This window comes from Podarcis gaigeae (genome assembly GCF_964106915.1).
Source record: "Podarcis gaigeae genome assembly, chromosome: 2".
NCBI classification, from domain to species: domain Eukaryota; kingdom Metazoa; phylum Chordata; class Lepidosauria; order Squamata; family Lacertidae; genus Podarcis; species Podarcis gaigeae.
This window is the reverse complement of record NC_139679.1, coordinates 23,381,562-23,394,235: the sequence shown is the minus strand read 5'-3', so window position 1 is coordinate 23,394,235 and position 12,674 is coordinate 23,381,562. Positions and strand designations below refer to the sequence as shown.

Below are 12,674 nucleotides of genomic sequence, written 5' to 3'. Positions count from 1 at the left end.
CTAAGCAGTTTAATCAAGCAACTTTAGAGGTGACCTGATTAAGGAGACGGCATGTGTAACAGGGGAGAGAGCACTGAGCACTGAATAGAAAACTGGCAAAACAAGTATTTTCGGCGTAGCCTAAAGTTGTAGGCAGGAACATTCCAGTCAGAAGTAAGGAGCAGACCAGAAGTGCGTTTATGAACAAGCCATTTGTGGAAAGAGAAAGTTTCTGAAAGCCAAATATGCATTTGTTGGCGGGTTAAATAATGGGTTAGCAATGACATCTAGGGAAGTTCAGTTGTCCCAAGAAGTTTTACTATCAAGTATATTGTTACTTCGTTCACAAAACCCGTAAGCTCCTTTATGCAGTTCAATAAACATGCACCAGAACAAAGTCATCTTTCTCCAAACCTGTCAAAGGAAACTTTCTAGAGCTTCCTTTCTGCACTGAAGGAGTTTTAACACAGTGTCTAGAAAGGCATTATTGTCTCCTTTTCCTATTAACAAGGAGCGCCAACTAGCTTCACTGCTAAGGTAGATAATGCTTGACACCATGGTAGAATGGAAGCATATTTAAGAAATCGGTAGTTGAGAATGATTGGCAAGAACCTGCAAGTACCGTATTTTTCGCTCCATAAGGCGCACCTACTTTTTTTTTTTTGGGGGGGGGAATTCAAGAAAAAAAAATGCAGTTCTTGGGGGCTTTTGGGGGAGGTGGGGGAAGTGAGAGAGCCTCGCTCTATCCCTTCCCCCACCTCCCACAAAAGCCAGGGTTAGCTGTGCGAAGGCTCCCCGCTGCCCTGTAGAGGCTTCACAGGCTACCCCAGAGCTGCTCGACCCAAAGAGCAGGTCGGGGAGCAGCAGAGGAAGCGTGGCTTCCCCCCACTGCCAGCCCCACAAGCCTTTCCGCTGCTCCCCGACCTGCTCTTTGGGGAAAGCCACCGCCAGCCCCAAACAGCGGGTCGGAGTGCAGCGGAAAGGCTGCTCCCCGAGCTTGTGGGGCTGGCGGTGGGGAAAGCTTTTCCGCTGCTCCCCGAGCTTGTGGGGCTGTTGAGGGAAGCCCAGCCCCCCCCCCAGCGACCACACATTCACTCCATAAGACGCACAGACGTTTCCCCTTAGGTTTTGATAGGGGAAAAGTGCGTCTTATGGAGCGAAAAATACAGTGTATAGCCTTGTCAGAATGTAGTAGATAGACTGGGGTGGGTGAGGGAGTCCAAGCCCTCCCTCCAGCTCATGAAGTTCAACAGACTGCCTTAGCAAGTCATAATCTCATCTTCATCACCCACAGGATTGTGGTAAGGGAAAGATGGAAGAACATGAGCTGTGTTAGGATGATGGACTTAGACTGCCAGTCTGATCTGTCTCCAACACTGACCATGCCAGAAGCTCACATGCAGTACATAAAGCCAGTTGTCCCTTGTTTGTTTAGTAGAATTTATAAACCACTTAATCCAAAACCCTAAATAGTGTATAAAAAAATCCAAAACATACAAATAAAATCAGCAACATTCAAAAACAAGTATGCATAACTAAACTTTTAAGTATATGACCATGAGTTTGGGAGGACAGGTGGAACACAAATACGCCACTAGTTCACTACAGTCACTCCTACGTGATCATGCTAGGCTTGCTCAACATTGTTACAACCGACTTTCTTCAGTGTAATATCAGAATCAAAGAAGAGAAAGAGAAATCGGTACATCTTAGCTTCCACCATAGGTTATCCAAATTACAAGTAATGGTACCTGCATCCAGGATAGTACCATACAGCTTGGAATAAGGGGCATCTTAGAAGTTGGTTTCACACACTTCGGTGAACAGCTATGCACAAAAGTACTAGGCATGGACTCCAAGCCTGACTGCACCTGCCTGCTTTGGCAAGTAAAAGAATGAGACTGTTAACATGAGGCTCAAATAGGCTTTGAAGTTTGTTTGTGCTGCTAATCATCCAAATTCTAAAGGTGTGGAGACATAGGAAACTAGAAAGTCACTCTTAAAAAAGCATTAAAGGGTGGGTCCAATGATGTTACCTTTGCTAATCAAACAGGCTTAAAATCAAAGGGGAAGGCTTGATCTCTCTGAAGTCCTAGGTCAGTCTGGAGCAAGTGTTTCCAATTTCAAACTGCCGCCCTGAACTGTGAAAAGCTACATAGAAAATGAGTAAAAGTAAGAGTGAATGAAAAAGAATCACACATATTTCTCTCCTTCCTTTGAATCAACCAAAGGAGCAGTTTAAATTTAGAAGACCAAATTTTGAAATTAGCAGTTCTTTAGAGGAGAGGGGAACAGGATGGCCAAATATTAAGCTCTCTCGTACCTGACGGGCCATTCTGACAACCTCAGACATCACTGTGATCTGTTTTTTCTTTACAGCACACGTTGAGATCAAGATCCCAGTGGAGTTTGAAGTCATTGCTAACCAGTGCTGAATTCAACTCCCGCTTTTTGTGAGGGATTGGCTTTGCTTGGTAGCACCAACTGGAACCAATTCCAGCAGGGTTTACATTTGGTACCAAGTTTAAAAGGCACTGGAAACAAGCCCCACATGCCAATGACCCATTGGAAATGCATTTTAAGGCCCTCAGTTGTGCCTCTGCCACTGCATCTTTACATGCTCAACATCAGGTGGGTATGACATGGGGAAAATAACCTCAGAGGCCTAATTAGGACCCCTGCTGGGTCTAGTTAGGTCTGCAGACTGGATATTTTTCCCTGCTGCTTTTGAAGATCATTTAGCTTGTCCTATGAAATGCAATGGTAAAATCAGAACTTTGTAGAATCAGAGACTTTGTTAAGCCTCTACTTTAGCTAAGCAAAGATGCTCAATGTTTTTTTACAGCTTGAACCTCCCAAGTTCTCTCAAAAGCGCGCACACACACACACCCCCCGGCACTGAACGGTCCTTACTCTCCTACAAGTGTGCACAGTCTTTCAGTTTTAGAATAATGTGACAGAGAGTCACATAGGGCTGGCCGATGTTAGGTTTTCAATATCGCGGTGTATCGCCAGCAAAACATGGCGGTTTGGCGATAAACCACAATGTTGAAACAAGCTGCACTGGCCCCAGCTGGTGAGTCGCTGGGACAAACTGCCTCAGCTCTCAAGGTGGGAGATGAGGCACTTTCAACCCAACGTCTGGCGAGCTGGGGACACTGCAGCTGGCCCAGCCTGCTGCTCAGCTCTGGGGCAGAAAGGCACTTGCGCCCAACTAAGCGACCCCCAATGTCCCAGTGAGCAGGATTGGGATCAGGGCTGCTCAGCTGAAGAGCACGAAGCCTGCTTGCATGCAAGTACCCCTCAATGGAAAAGTGTGATGGAGCATGGACCTCCCCAGCTGAGCAGGCTCGATCCAGCTTCTGCTCCCGTGCAAGTGGAAGCGGGGATCTCTCAGCTGGGAAGCAGAGGCTTTGCGCTCCCCAGCTGAGCAGCCGCACCCCACTCCTATTTGTGTGCAAGCAGGAGAGGGGTCGGGGATCTCTCAGCTAGGAAGTGGAAGCACTTTAACAGAGCCTCCCCCTGCCACTGGCTTGTGCAAGCTGGTAGTGGGATGGGGGCTCCCTAAAACTGCTTGGCTGAGGCAAGGGCAGCAGCATGCTCCTCAGCCAAGACCACAATGGCAGTTTCACTCAGCGGTATATCACTGGTGAAACTGCCGCCGCTTGAGTCCCTCTGCTTCCAGCGCCAGTGGTTGTTTTTCCCTCAGCACGCTGGACACTGGAGGAAGAGGGACTCGGGAGCCGGGGCGGGTTCACCAGTGATATACCACTGGGTGAATATGTCATCATGGTCTGTCCCTCGTACCAGTCCTGGTGATATATCAATATACAGTGGTACCTCTACTTACGAACTTAATTCATTCTGGAGGTCCGTTCTTAACCTGAAACTGTTCTTAACTAGAGGTGTGCTTTCACTAATGGGGCCTCTTGTTGCCACTGCGCCGCCAGCACATGATTTCCGTTCTCATCCTGGGGCAAAGTTCTCAACTCGAGGTAACTCTTCCAGGTTAGTGGAGTAACCTGAAGCGTTTGTAACCTGAGGCGTTGGTAACTCGAGGTACCACTGTATTGCCCAGGTCTAGAGTCAAAGTCCACAGTGAGGTTAATCAAGTCAGAGGGGGTTTTTAGCGATTCTGAGAGCCCTAAGTGAAGGATCATGCATACCAACTCTCTGATTTCATTAGAAATTCTGAATAAAAATAACATCTAGAATTAAATCTTTCCAAACTCCATGGGGAGACAGTTTAAGTGATAGAGATTGAAAAACCACATCTAGCCTATGACACTAGCCTATGCAAACCTATGCCGCAGAAGCCATTTAAAACAGCCTTGCAAGTTAGCCCCCAAAGGTTACTAGCCTGCAAACAAAATCACCACCTAGTCTTTGCCAGCTCCTCTTAGGGGGCTATTAAAAAAAAACTGCAGGCCAGAAACACAGTGCTTGGAGGCAGCAGCAGCAAAAGCAGCACAGAGCACCCCACCAACCTGACTGGTTTCTTTGGTAGATCTACAAGAGCTGGCTTTGTCTCTATAGCATGTCAAGTACAGAAACAGAGCAGGTTTCTGGTGGAGGAAAGCAATTTTCTTAGGGTAGCCCCAATGAAGTACTTATTAGTCTAGCTCTATCAATGTAGCTTTAGTGATGGAATCTGTCAACAACTTGACCTGCTACATGTCCTCTGTGAGTGCTTAACTGGCAAGCTGATCAACACAAATATTAGCTTGGTTCAATGTTTCTCAAGATTCTTCTGATCATCGTTTCTGGTATTTTCCTTGAAATCCAGTGCTAAAAACAACTATTCAGGATGCGTGGACCATCAGGTTTCTTATTGCAGTTGCATTTTCTTGTGCTTTTAAGCCTCCCTGAGCAATTTTTTTGCCCCAAGAAGTTGGCATAGAACAGGTATTTCCCAGATTTATGTACGCAACTAAAGATTGATATGATGTCCATGTTAGCTGCAGGAAATACCAGTGTTACAACAATTGCCCAAAGAGTTTTCAGCACAATTGTTTTATATGCTCAGATAAGGTTACCCCTATTTTATATCCCAAATATATGAAACTTTCATAGAGGACAGCTATTAAGTTAGGACAATATGTGTAGACATCTGCCAAGCCAATCTGAACACTTTTTCCCTACACTGGAAGATATTTCATCATCAACTCATTTCAGAACCAAGGTTTGGGCACTGCGTGGGTGACAACACTCGAGTTCATAGAGTCTATCCAAGTTTCTCTGTAATGCATCCAAAGTCTGTCACTACTGCCTGCACATTCAGCCTGCCATTTCCTTCCGATTAATTTAGGGTTGCAAAAGAGTTGAGAATAGTTGCTCTTGCTCCAGTGAAGTTCCCCTATGAGCTGCATATCATTTATTAGGCAATCTCTGGGCAAACAACTCCTTGGGACAAAAACAGCCCATTTCTCCACTCAACAGATGGAATCATATAATTGTACAGTTGGAAAGGACCACAAGGGTCATCTGTATATACAAATAATTTTCTGCTAGTCCCTTAATATTACCAGGAACAGTTAGGGATAGATGGAATTAAGCACATAATGGGAACAAAAATGCTTAGAGGGTGAGGGAACGGATACGTGAACTACCTTAAACATTTATTGGTGCAGGGCAGGACAGGTGAGAACATCTAAGTAGCGCTGATTGACCAGATGGAGTAAGTGATCCAATAATAATTTATTATAATTGTGTTCCCCTCCTTGTTGAGAGCCAAGTCTGGTTTGCTGATACTTTTTGCAAGGGTCCTCAGAATGACCAGAATGGCCTCCACTTGGCTCTCTCTCTGTAATTCCCACTAAGACACTCAGAGAAGCCACAGAGGGATAGGAAGAACTTCTAGAAGTTCTGAGCACATCTTAGAATCTCTCTCTTTGGACTACAACTTTAATGTGTATTAACAGCCAAATGAGACAATAGTTGTATGCAGCATGGTGTGTAATGAAGGATGATGCACCTACATGGCCAGTGCAGAGAACGCTCTGTTAGAGCCACCCACCTCTGATGCCCCCATGGCCACCAATTCATGTTCTTGTTCATATGGAAGGATAAACATGTAATAGTTGAAGTTAGTATGGTGTGATCAAGTGCTTAGCTACTAGGATGGCCACATACCAAATAATGAGTAGACAAGATACATAGGAAGCCAGACGTCTCAGTGTGAATGTACAAAAAGGTTCAGAGTCTGGAAGCTCTGAAAGATTCCCAAGACCCTTAGGGTTCTGATTTTTATTCTACTTTTCTATTAAAAAATTAATAATGTTAATTCTCTTCCAGCCCATACAACCTGTGGGAAGTTACAACTAAAAACTCAAGAAACCAGATCCCTCTCCCAACTACACTCTCTATTCTACAATTTAGTCCCTGTCAGTGAGTCCAGATTTGCAAAGGTGACACAGACAAAGTTCATGCAACAGAATTTGGACTTTCCACACAGAACTTTAGTCTGGCAGAAATGCCACCCATGAAGGCTTGCCACTATAAATGACATGTGGTACTACTGCCTTGCTGCTAACTTTTATCTGTGAAGATTCGCTGAATTCATCAGTTGCTACTGCAACTAATTTCTGCTTACTAGTATTTCCTGCAGCTTTCCAAATGTCTGGTTCTCTCAGGGCTTGAAACAAGCAAATATCAACAACTGAGGGACTTTGGTCTGAAGGAAAACCTTTACTCCTGGGTCTGAGTGCACACACTTAGCACAATAGTTGCAAATGGCTCTATTTGCATTGAATCTGCCTGTACCAATTCAAGGGCAAGCCTGGAAGAAGTGAGATTACATGTTTACCCCATCCCATTGTTCTAGGATGAAAGGAAAGTCTCTAAATACTGGCAGAGCAAAACGGGAAGCTGAAGTTTGCCAGGGATATTGCATCAGGATCAGGGAACAGGAGGCAGCGGGCAGTTGAGAAATAAAATATCCAGCCCAGATTCTCATGGCCAAGAGTTTGGTCCTTTCTGTTAGTTTACCTAGCTAGACTGTGGCACAAGTACTTAAAACGAGGCTATTGCCCACCATTTTAGCAATATACCCCTTAGATTCAGGTTTGGAATAATATCTGTGATATCCTTATGGTAAGGCACCCAACATAACAAGACTCTCCAAAAAAGCTTTAAAATAATTAGGATTTTTCTTATGCAATTTACTCTACTTGAGTACAGTAAATTTTCAAGTCTAGAAGCATGTTGCATTAGTATTTTCTCTCTTGAGAAAACTGGCAAAGTTCTGAAAAGTTAATGGTAGGCAGATATCAAAGTGAAAGCAAACCTGGGCCTCCTTTTTGAATTGCCTTCAATGTACAACCCATTGATGTAAGCAATGATCTCCCTCATTTAGTTATTTAGGGGGAAAACATATTTATATACCTTCAACTCATGAGATATCAAGGCAGAGTCAATATATACAACATGACACACCATAGAAGCAATAGAAAATAACCGTTAAAATGACTAATCAAGAAAGCATAAAGGCCTGTCAGTATAAAAAGGTCTTCAAGGAGCACCTTTGGAAGTCAATGGCAACAATGCCTTCCCAATTTGCAACTTTTAGAAGATACCTGAAGTCAAAAAGGAAGGTGTTTTTTTAAAAACAAAACAAAAACAAAATGTTGTTTTAAAGGGGGGAAAGACATGATATGAATATATACAAAAAGTACCCTAACCATTACATTCTTTTATAAATCTGATATTATCCTAATATAAATTAGTCAACTACATTTTGTATAAATTCATTAGCAATAAATTTTCCAGGCCTTTGTAATACAAAGACTAATCTTTTGTAATAGGTTCTATACAGAGTTGCCTATGAAGTTTGCAAGTGAGGGTAAAATGGAGCATCTCATCTTTTGAGAGGTATGGACAGCGGTGAACACATTTTGCTCCACAGCTTGCAATGACTTCTCTCAGCTACAATTCAAAGTACAGTGGTAACTACTTAATTAAGTACTTAATTAGTTCCGGAAGTCCGTTCTTAACCTGAAACTGTTCTTAACCTGAAGCACCACTTTAGCTAATGGGGCCTCCTGCTGCTGCCGTGCCGCCGGAGCACAATTTCTGTTCTCATCCTGAAGCAAATTTCTTAACCCGAGGTACTATTTCTGGGTTAGCGGAGTCTGTAACCTGAAGCATATGTAACCTGAAGCGTATGTAACCCGAGGTACGACTATACTAGTTTTGACAAAGCCCTAAGCAACTTAGGCCCCACATACCTTTCAGATCTCTTTCCCTATGTCCCACTGCAATCTTAATCAAAGGATAACACCTGTTAACACAGTATGTGTTCCATGACTGAATCAATGTCAAGGACACAAAGCAGAAAACTACTCTATATTTTTGGAACTCCCTCCACATGAAGCTCAAAGTCATGGCCTGAGCATATTTTGGAAGCAATGCTATATCCTTAGTTGTGGCCAGGTTTAACCAAAGTTTAGAAAAGAGTTGGAATACCACAGCGGTTTTTTTTTTGTAATGTTCCAACCTCCAAAATAAATGGCAGATGAGAACACAAGAAAGGAACAACATAAATGATTTTTCTTCACCAAGATCTAAGAAGAACTAGATGCTTCAAAACATTTAGTTGGGAGTTTCAGGGAGTTCATTTGTTACTAATGAAACCTAATGTCCATTTGAATTTTTCAGACAGATTAAAGGCATAGCTGCTTAATATGTGTCAAACAGCCAGGGAAACTACACATGCCTATATTAGCAAATATAGTGGTCACAAAAACTGTGCAGTTGGATCAGAGCAAAGGTCAACCTGCATTCTGTTCCAAAATTCAGACAGCCAAACACTCCTAGAAAGCTCCGAAGTAGGAAATGAAGCCAACACTCCCCTTGTTTCTTGATTAACACATACCTTGTCTCGGTATTTTTGCTTTAAACAACAGCTCTTGAGATTCCTTTTTGCCTTCAGTGTTTATTTGCTGATTTGCTATTTTTGCTTATATACCACTCTTCCACCAAATGAGTTCAAAGCAGAACACAAATCTATGTTACACTCAACTTACCAAGCTCATCAATGCAATTAGGAGAGCAGGTATTTTTCCAAGATGAAAAGGGAAATCCTTCTAGTTTTCTCATATACTTTCTGGTCTCCAAACTATTCGATGTTTAAGACCACAGGAGTTCCCAACCCTTTTATATAGTGGGAAGGAGATGTGTGGGAAGTTGTTAAGTCACAATGTCAAACCAGTGTTGGGGTATTTTCTAGAAAACAGATGATGCAAACATTCCTTGAATTGCTATATCCACCAGAAAAGAAGCCCAGAAGTTACTTTTTGTAGCAGTGTACAGTTATGGATGGTAGTAAGCAAAAGTAAGGCAGATGCTAATGCTACTTTGCAAAAAAGAAACTGAACATTGAGGGGTGCAACTTCCCTGTTGAGAAAGTGAGTGCAAATATGCAGCATAAGCATCCAAATATGTTCTTCTCATAACAATTTAGTGGAGGAAAAGGGTGCAGCTAGAATAGTTAAAGTTGTTAAGATATACAGGGTTGTATCCAACTTTGTTTTGCTAAGAGCATACACATTGAAATTAATGGACTTAAGTTACTCGTGTCTGTTAATTTCAATAGGTCCAGTCAAAGTATGATTAATGTTAGATCAAACCCATAGTACTGGCAAAAGCCACTAAGCTTGTGAATTGCTGCAATATGCAACTTCCAATAAAAATAGCAATTTGTTACTATAAGTAATTTTGATAATTTTCATCAAGCTTTTGGAAGCTTATTCCCATTAGACTACTGTTATGAACCACTCTTTGTTTTTGATTATAATCAGTAATCAAATCTTACTCATTTGGGATATAGTGCTACAAGTACAGACGTATTGCTCTCTTGAAAGAGATCTCTCAAACCAGGTATGATACTTAACCGATGCCAACTCCAAAGTCATTGAACATATACGGTGACCCCGTTGTGAACATATTTTAATGTTACTAAGTTGTCTTCTAACAGGCAATGGTGTGTTACACTGATCAAGAAAAAAAGTAGGAAGAGGTAACTTCTTTCAGAGATTCAGTAGAAACTGTCCCATCAGTAAACAATAGAAGGCTTATCACTTGACATACTGCAGACTGAAGAGGAGACTCTAGGACAAGCCCACACTGGATGACCTCATAACTCTCTGCAATCTAACTTTCATGATTCACATCCTTCCTTTTCTTTACAGCCCTACAAATGATCCAATATCAGATTCCACACATGTGATGTGATCAATTTTATTTGTCTGCAGCACAATGGCCATTACAAAACATGGAAATAATATAAGTACTGTACCTATATTCACACATTGGAAGCAAATCTAAATTACTGCTAAGACAAAAACCAGGGAAGCAGGGACGAAACATAGCACTAATAACAACCCTAGCAATATGAGATCAACAACATCAAAATACTATTAATAATATCAAAGAATCCTATGAAAAACATGCCAGTTCTTAAATAATCAGTATATAATGTCACATGTGAAAGTAGTCAATCACTTTATCTAAAGGTGCTGAGCACATGACTTCGTTTTTACAATTTCAGCTTAAACACCTACAAATTTCCACCATATAAAAGACCCCCATTAAGCCTTATGGGTTGAGGACACATTAGCGTACTTCCAACCAGCTCTCTCTACTTTTCATACTGCATCAACAAGGAACCTATTTTTATTTCATTCTGTTCTCTGGGCAGTTTGCCTACCCCAATACATTTTTAATAAAGTCAAGCTGTAAGAAGCGATTATAAACCCCTTACAGTAGAGAAATATCTATGAATCCCTAATGTGCCCATCTCCTGAATATCCAGGGGATAATTACAAGGATTAGTAGAAGCATCACACATGCCTAACTAGAACCCTGAATTTAAACAGAATCAAAGACTCCCTGTGGATGCTAATCACACAATAGGTGGCTTTGCTTTGAAAAGCAACAATAATCAAATAACTTTGCTTCTCCCAGGTGACTACACCGATGAAAGAAATTCTGGATTAAGGAGTCCAAGGGAGAGAAAAAAAAGGAAACCGAGGTACTATGGGAAGGCAGAAATGCTCCAGGACTGACAAAACATGATGGACTAAGGATAGCAGCTTCAACAGGTCAAGCAACTGTACTCAGGTCACATGACAACTAGCAAAAACTAGGGCAGCTGCAATTTCACAAGGTGGTGGTGCTACAAAAGTACCACCTTCATAATACAAGAAACAGGCTTGGAGACTTTGATATGAGCACCCCACAGCAGTGCAACTAGCTCGAGATTTCAAGAATAAAAGTGAGAGACCATGGAAGCGTGCAGCCTATGTTGCAGCGGCCGATGTTTCTTAAACTATCCCCATCAAAATAAAGACTTGTAAAGTAAGCCCTGCCAATACTTTCAATGCAAGGGTAGCCACAGTATCGAATTTACAGAAGACACAGCAATACACACAAAGGCTATTAAATGCACCCCAAGTATCAGCCAGTGCCCCCTTGACTTCCTACCACAGGCCGGGCCCATCTAGGCTCTGCTCCACCACACAGGGAAACAAGAAGCCGATTTACACAGAGTCACACCACTGGACCATCTGCCTCGACAATGACTAGCGGTGGCTCCCAGGGGTTACTCGGGAGAGGGCAGGGACTGAACCCTGGACCTTTGGCATTGCAAAGCCTACACTTTTCACCCGAGCAACCACCTTTGCTTCCACGTTTCAAAAAGGAGCCTGTCTAAATACCTCAGCCATGGCTAGCCACCAACATTTATTCCATGCTTGAGAATCCCTATAACACCACCTACATTCAGTAATAAAAAAGACACATTAAAAGCACATTATTGGGGGACAAGATGCTCCGCTCCCCCCCTCCCCACACATACACCCCCTGATGGCCTCTGGAGATCCTCGCCCTGTCGCCAGCCCCCAGAGTGAAGCAAACGCGCCTCGCCATCCGACTGCCCAGGGTACCGAGGCCCTTCCGCCTCCACCCCCCATCTCATGTGGGTCCTCCATGCCTTCGCAGACTCAGCGGGACGGGTCGCCCACCCATCGTGGCTAAAGGAGGGGGGAGGGAGAGGGCAGCCCTGCCCCCCCCCGACCAAGCCCCCCTCCGCCCCCCCCCACGCCAGGGATCCTCCACTCGGCCTCTTCTCCGTTCCCTCAGCGCAGGCCCAGGCGCCCCGGTGAGGCACTTCGCCACCCCTTCCCACCCGAAGGGCCCGACTTCTCCCCACCCCACCCCCCGGGGGTAGCCAGGCAACCACCTCTCCGAGGGAACCCCCGGCAACCACGCTCCACTCGGCGAGGACACTCGCTCAGGTAACCCGGACAACCGTCAAGGCCCGAGCCTCTCGCCCCCCGCCCTCCTGTGGGTACCTGAGGCGGCTCCGACTCGGGGCCCCCCCTCTTCTCGGCCCCCGTCTGCCTCGCACACAAACAAACTAGCTCAACCGAACCCACCTCTGCGCCGGAAGGCAGGGCTTAGTCTGCGACCCGAGCCAATCAGCGCCGGGCACCTGGGGACCGGTCACGCCCTCTCGACCAATCGCGCCGCGCAAAACCGCACCCAGGCCCCGGCTGACTAATCGCGACCCGGCGAAGGGAAGGATGGGCAGTAAGCTCGCCCGCCAATGGCGTTAGAGGAGGCGGGATGGCCAATTGAAAAGCAGCTGGCCTAGAGGAGGGGCGGGGTATGTCTCGAACTGACGAGGGAGCGAACCA

The 12,674-nt window shown here is 44.2% G+C and overlaps 1 protein-coding gene across 9 annotated transcripts in view; it reads right to left on the bottom strand.

The window, feature by feature from the left end:
* RAB5B (RAB5B, member RAS oncogene family) overlaps positions 1–12,440 on the bottom strand; it is a 28,046-nt gene extending 15,606 nt beyond the window's left edge. Inside the window, exons 1-2 of one of the 9 annotated variants that reach the window (XM_083727803.1) lie at positions 12,330–12,429; positions 2,016–2,130 (exon numbers count right to left, since the gene is read on the bottom strand). Coding sequence is in view for 1 of the 9 variants with exons in the window: in XM_083727799.1 (XP_083583925.1) it covers positions 11,863–11,966 (104 nt within the window). In the remaining 8 variants the exon portion in view is untranslated. Of the gene's footprint in view, positions 1–2,015; positions 2,131–11,862; positions 12,134–12,217 lie in introns of those variants that run through there. The other 8 variants (XM_083727806.1, XM_083727805.1, XM_083727801.1 and 5 more) reach the window with 8 other exon arrangements.
* Between the last annotated feature and the right edge of the window lie 234 nt (positions 12,441–12,674).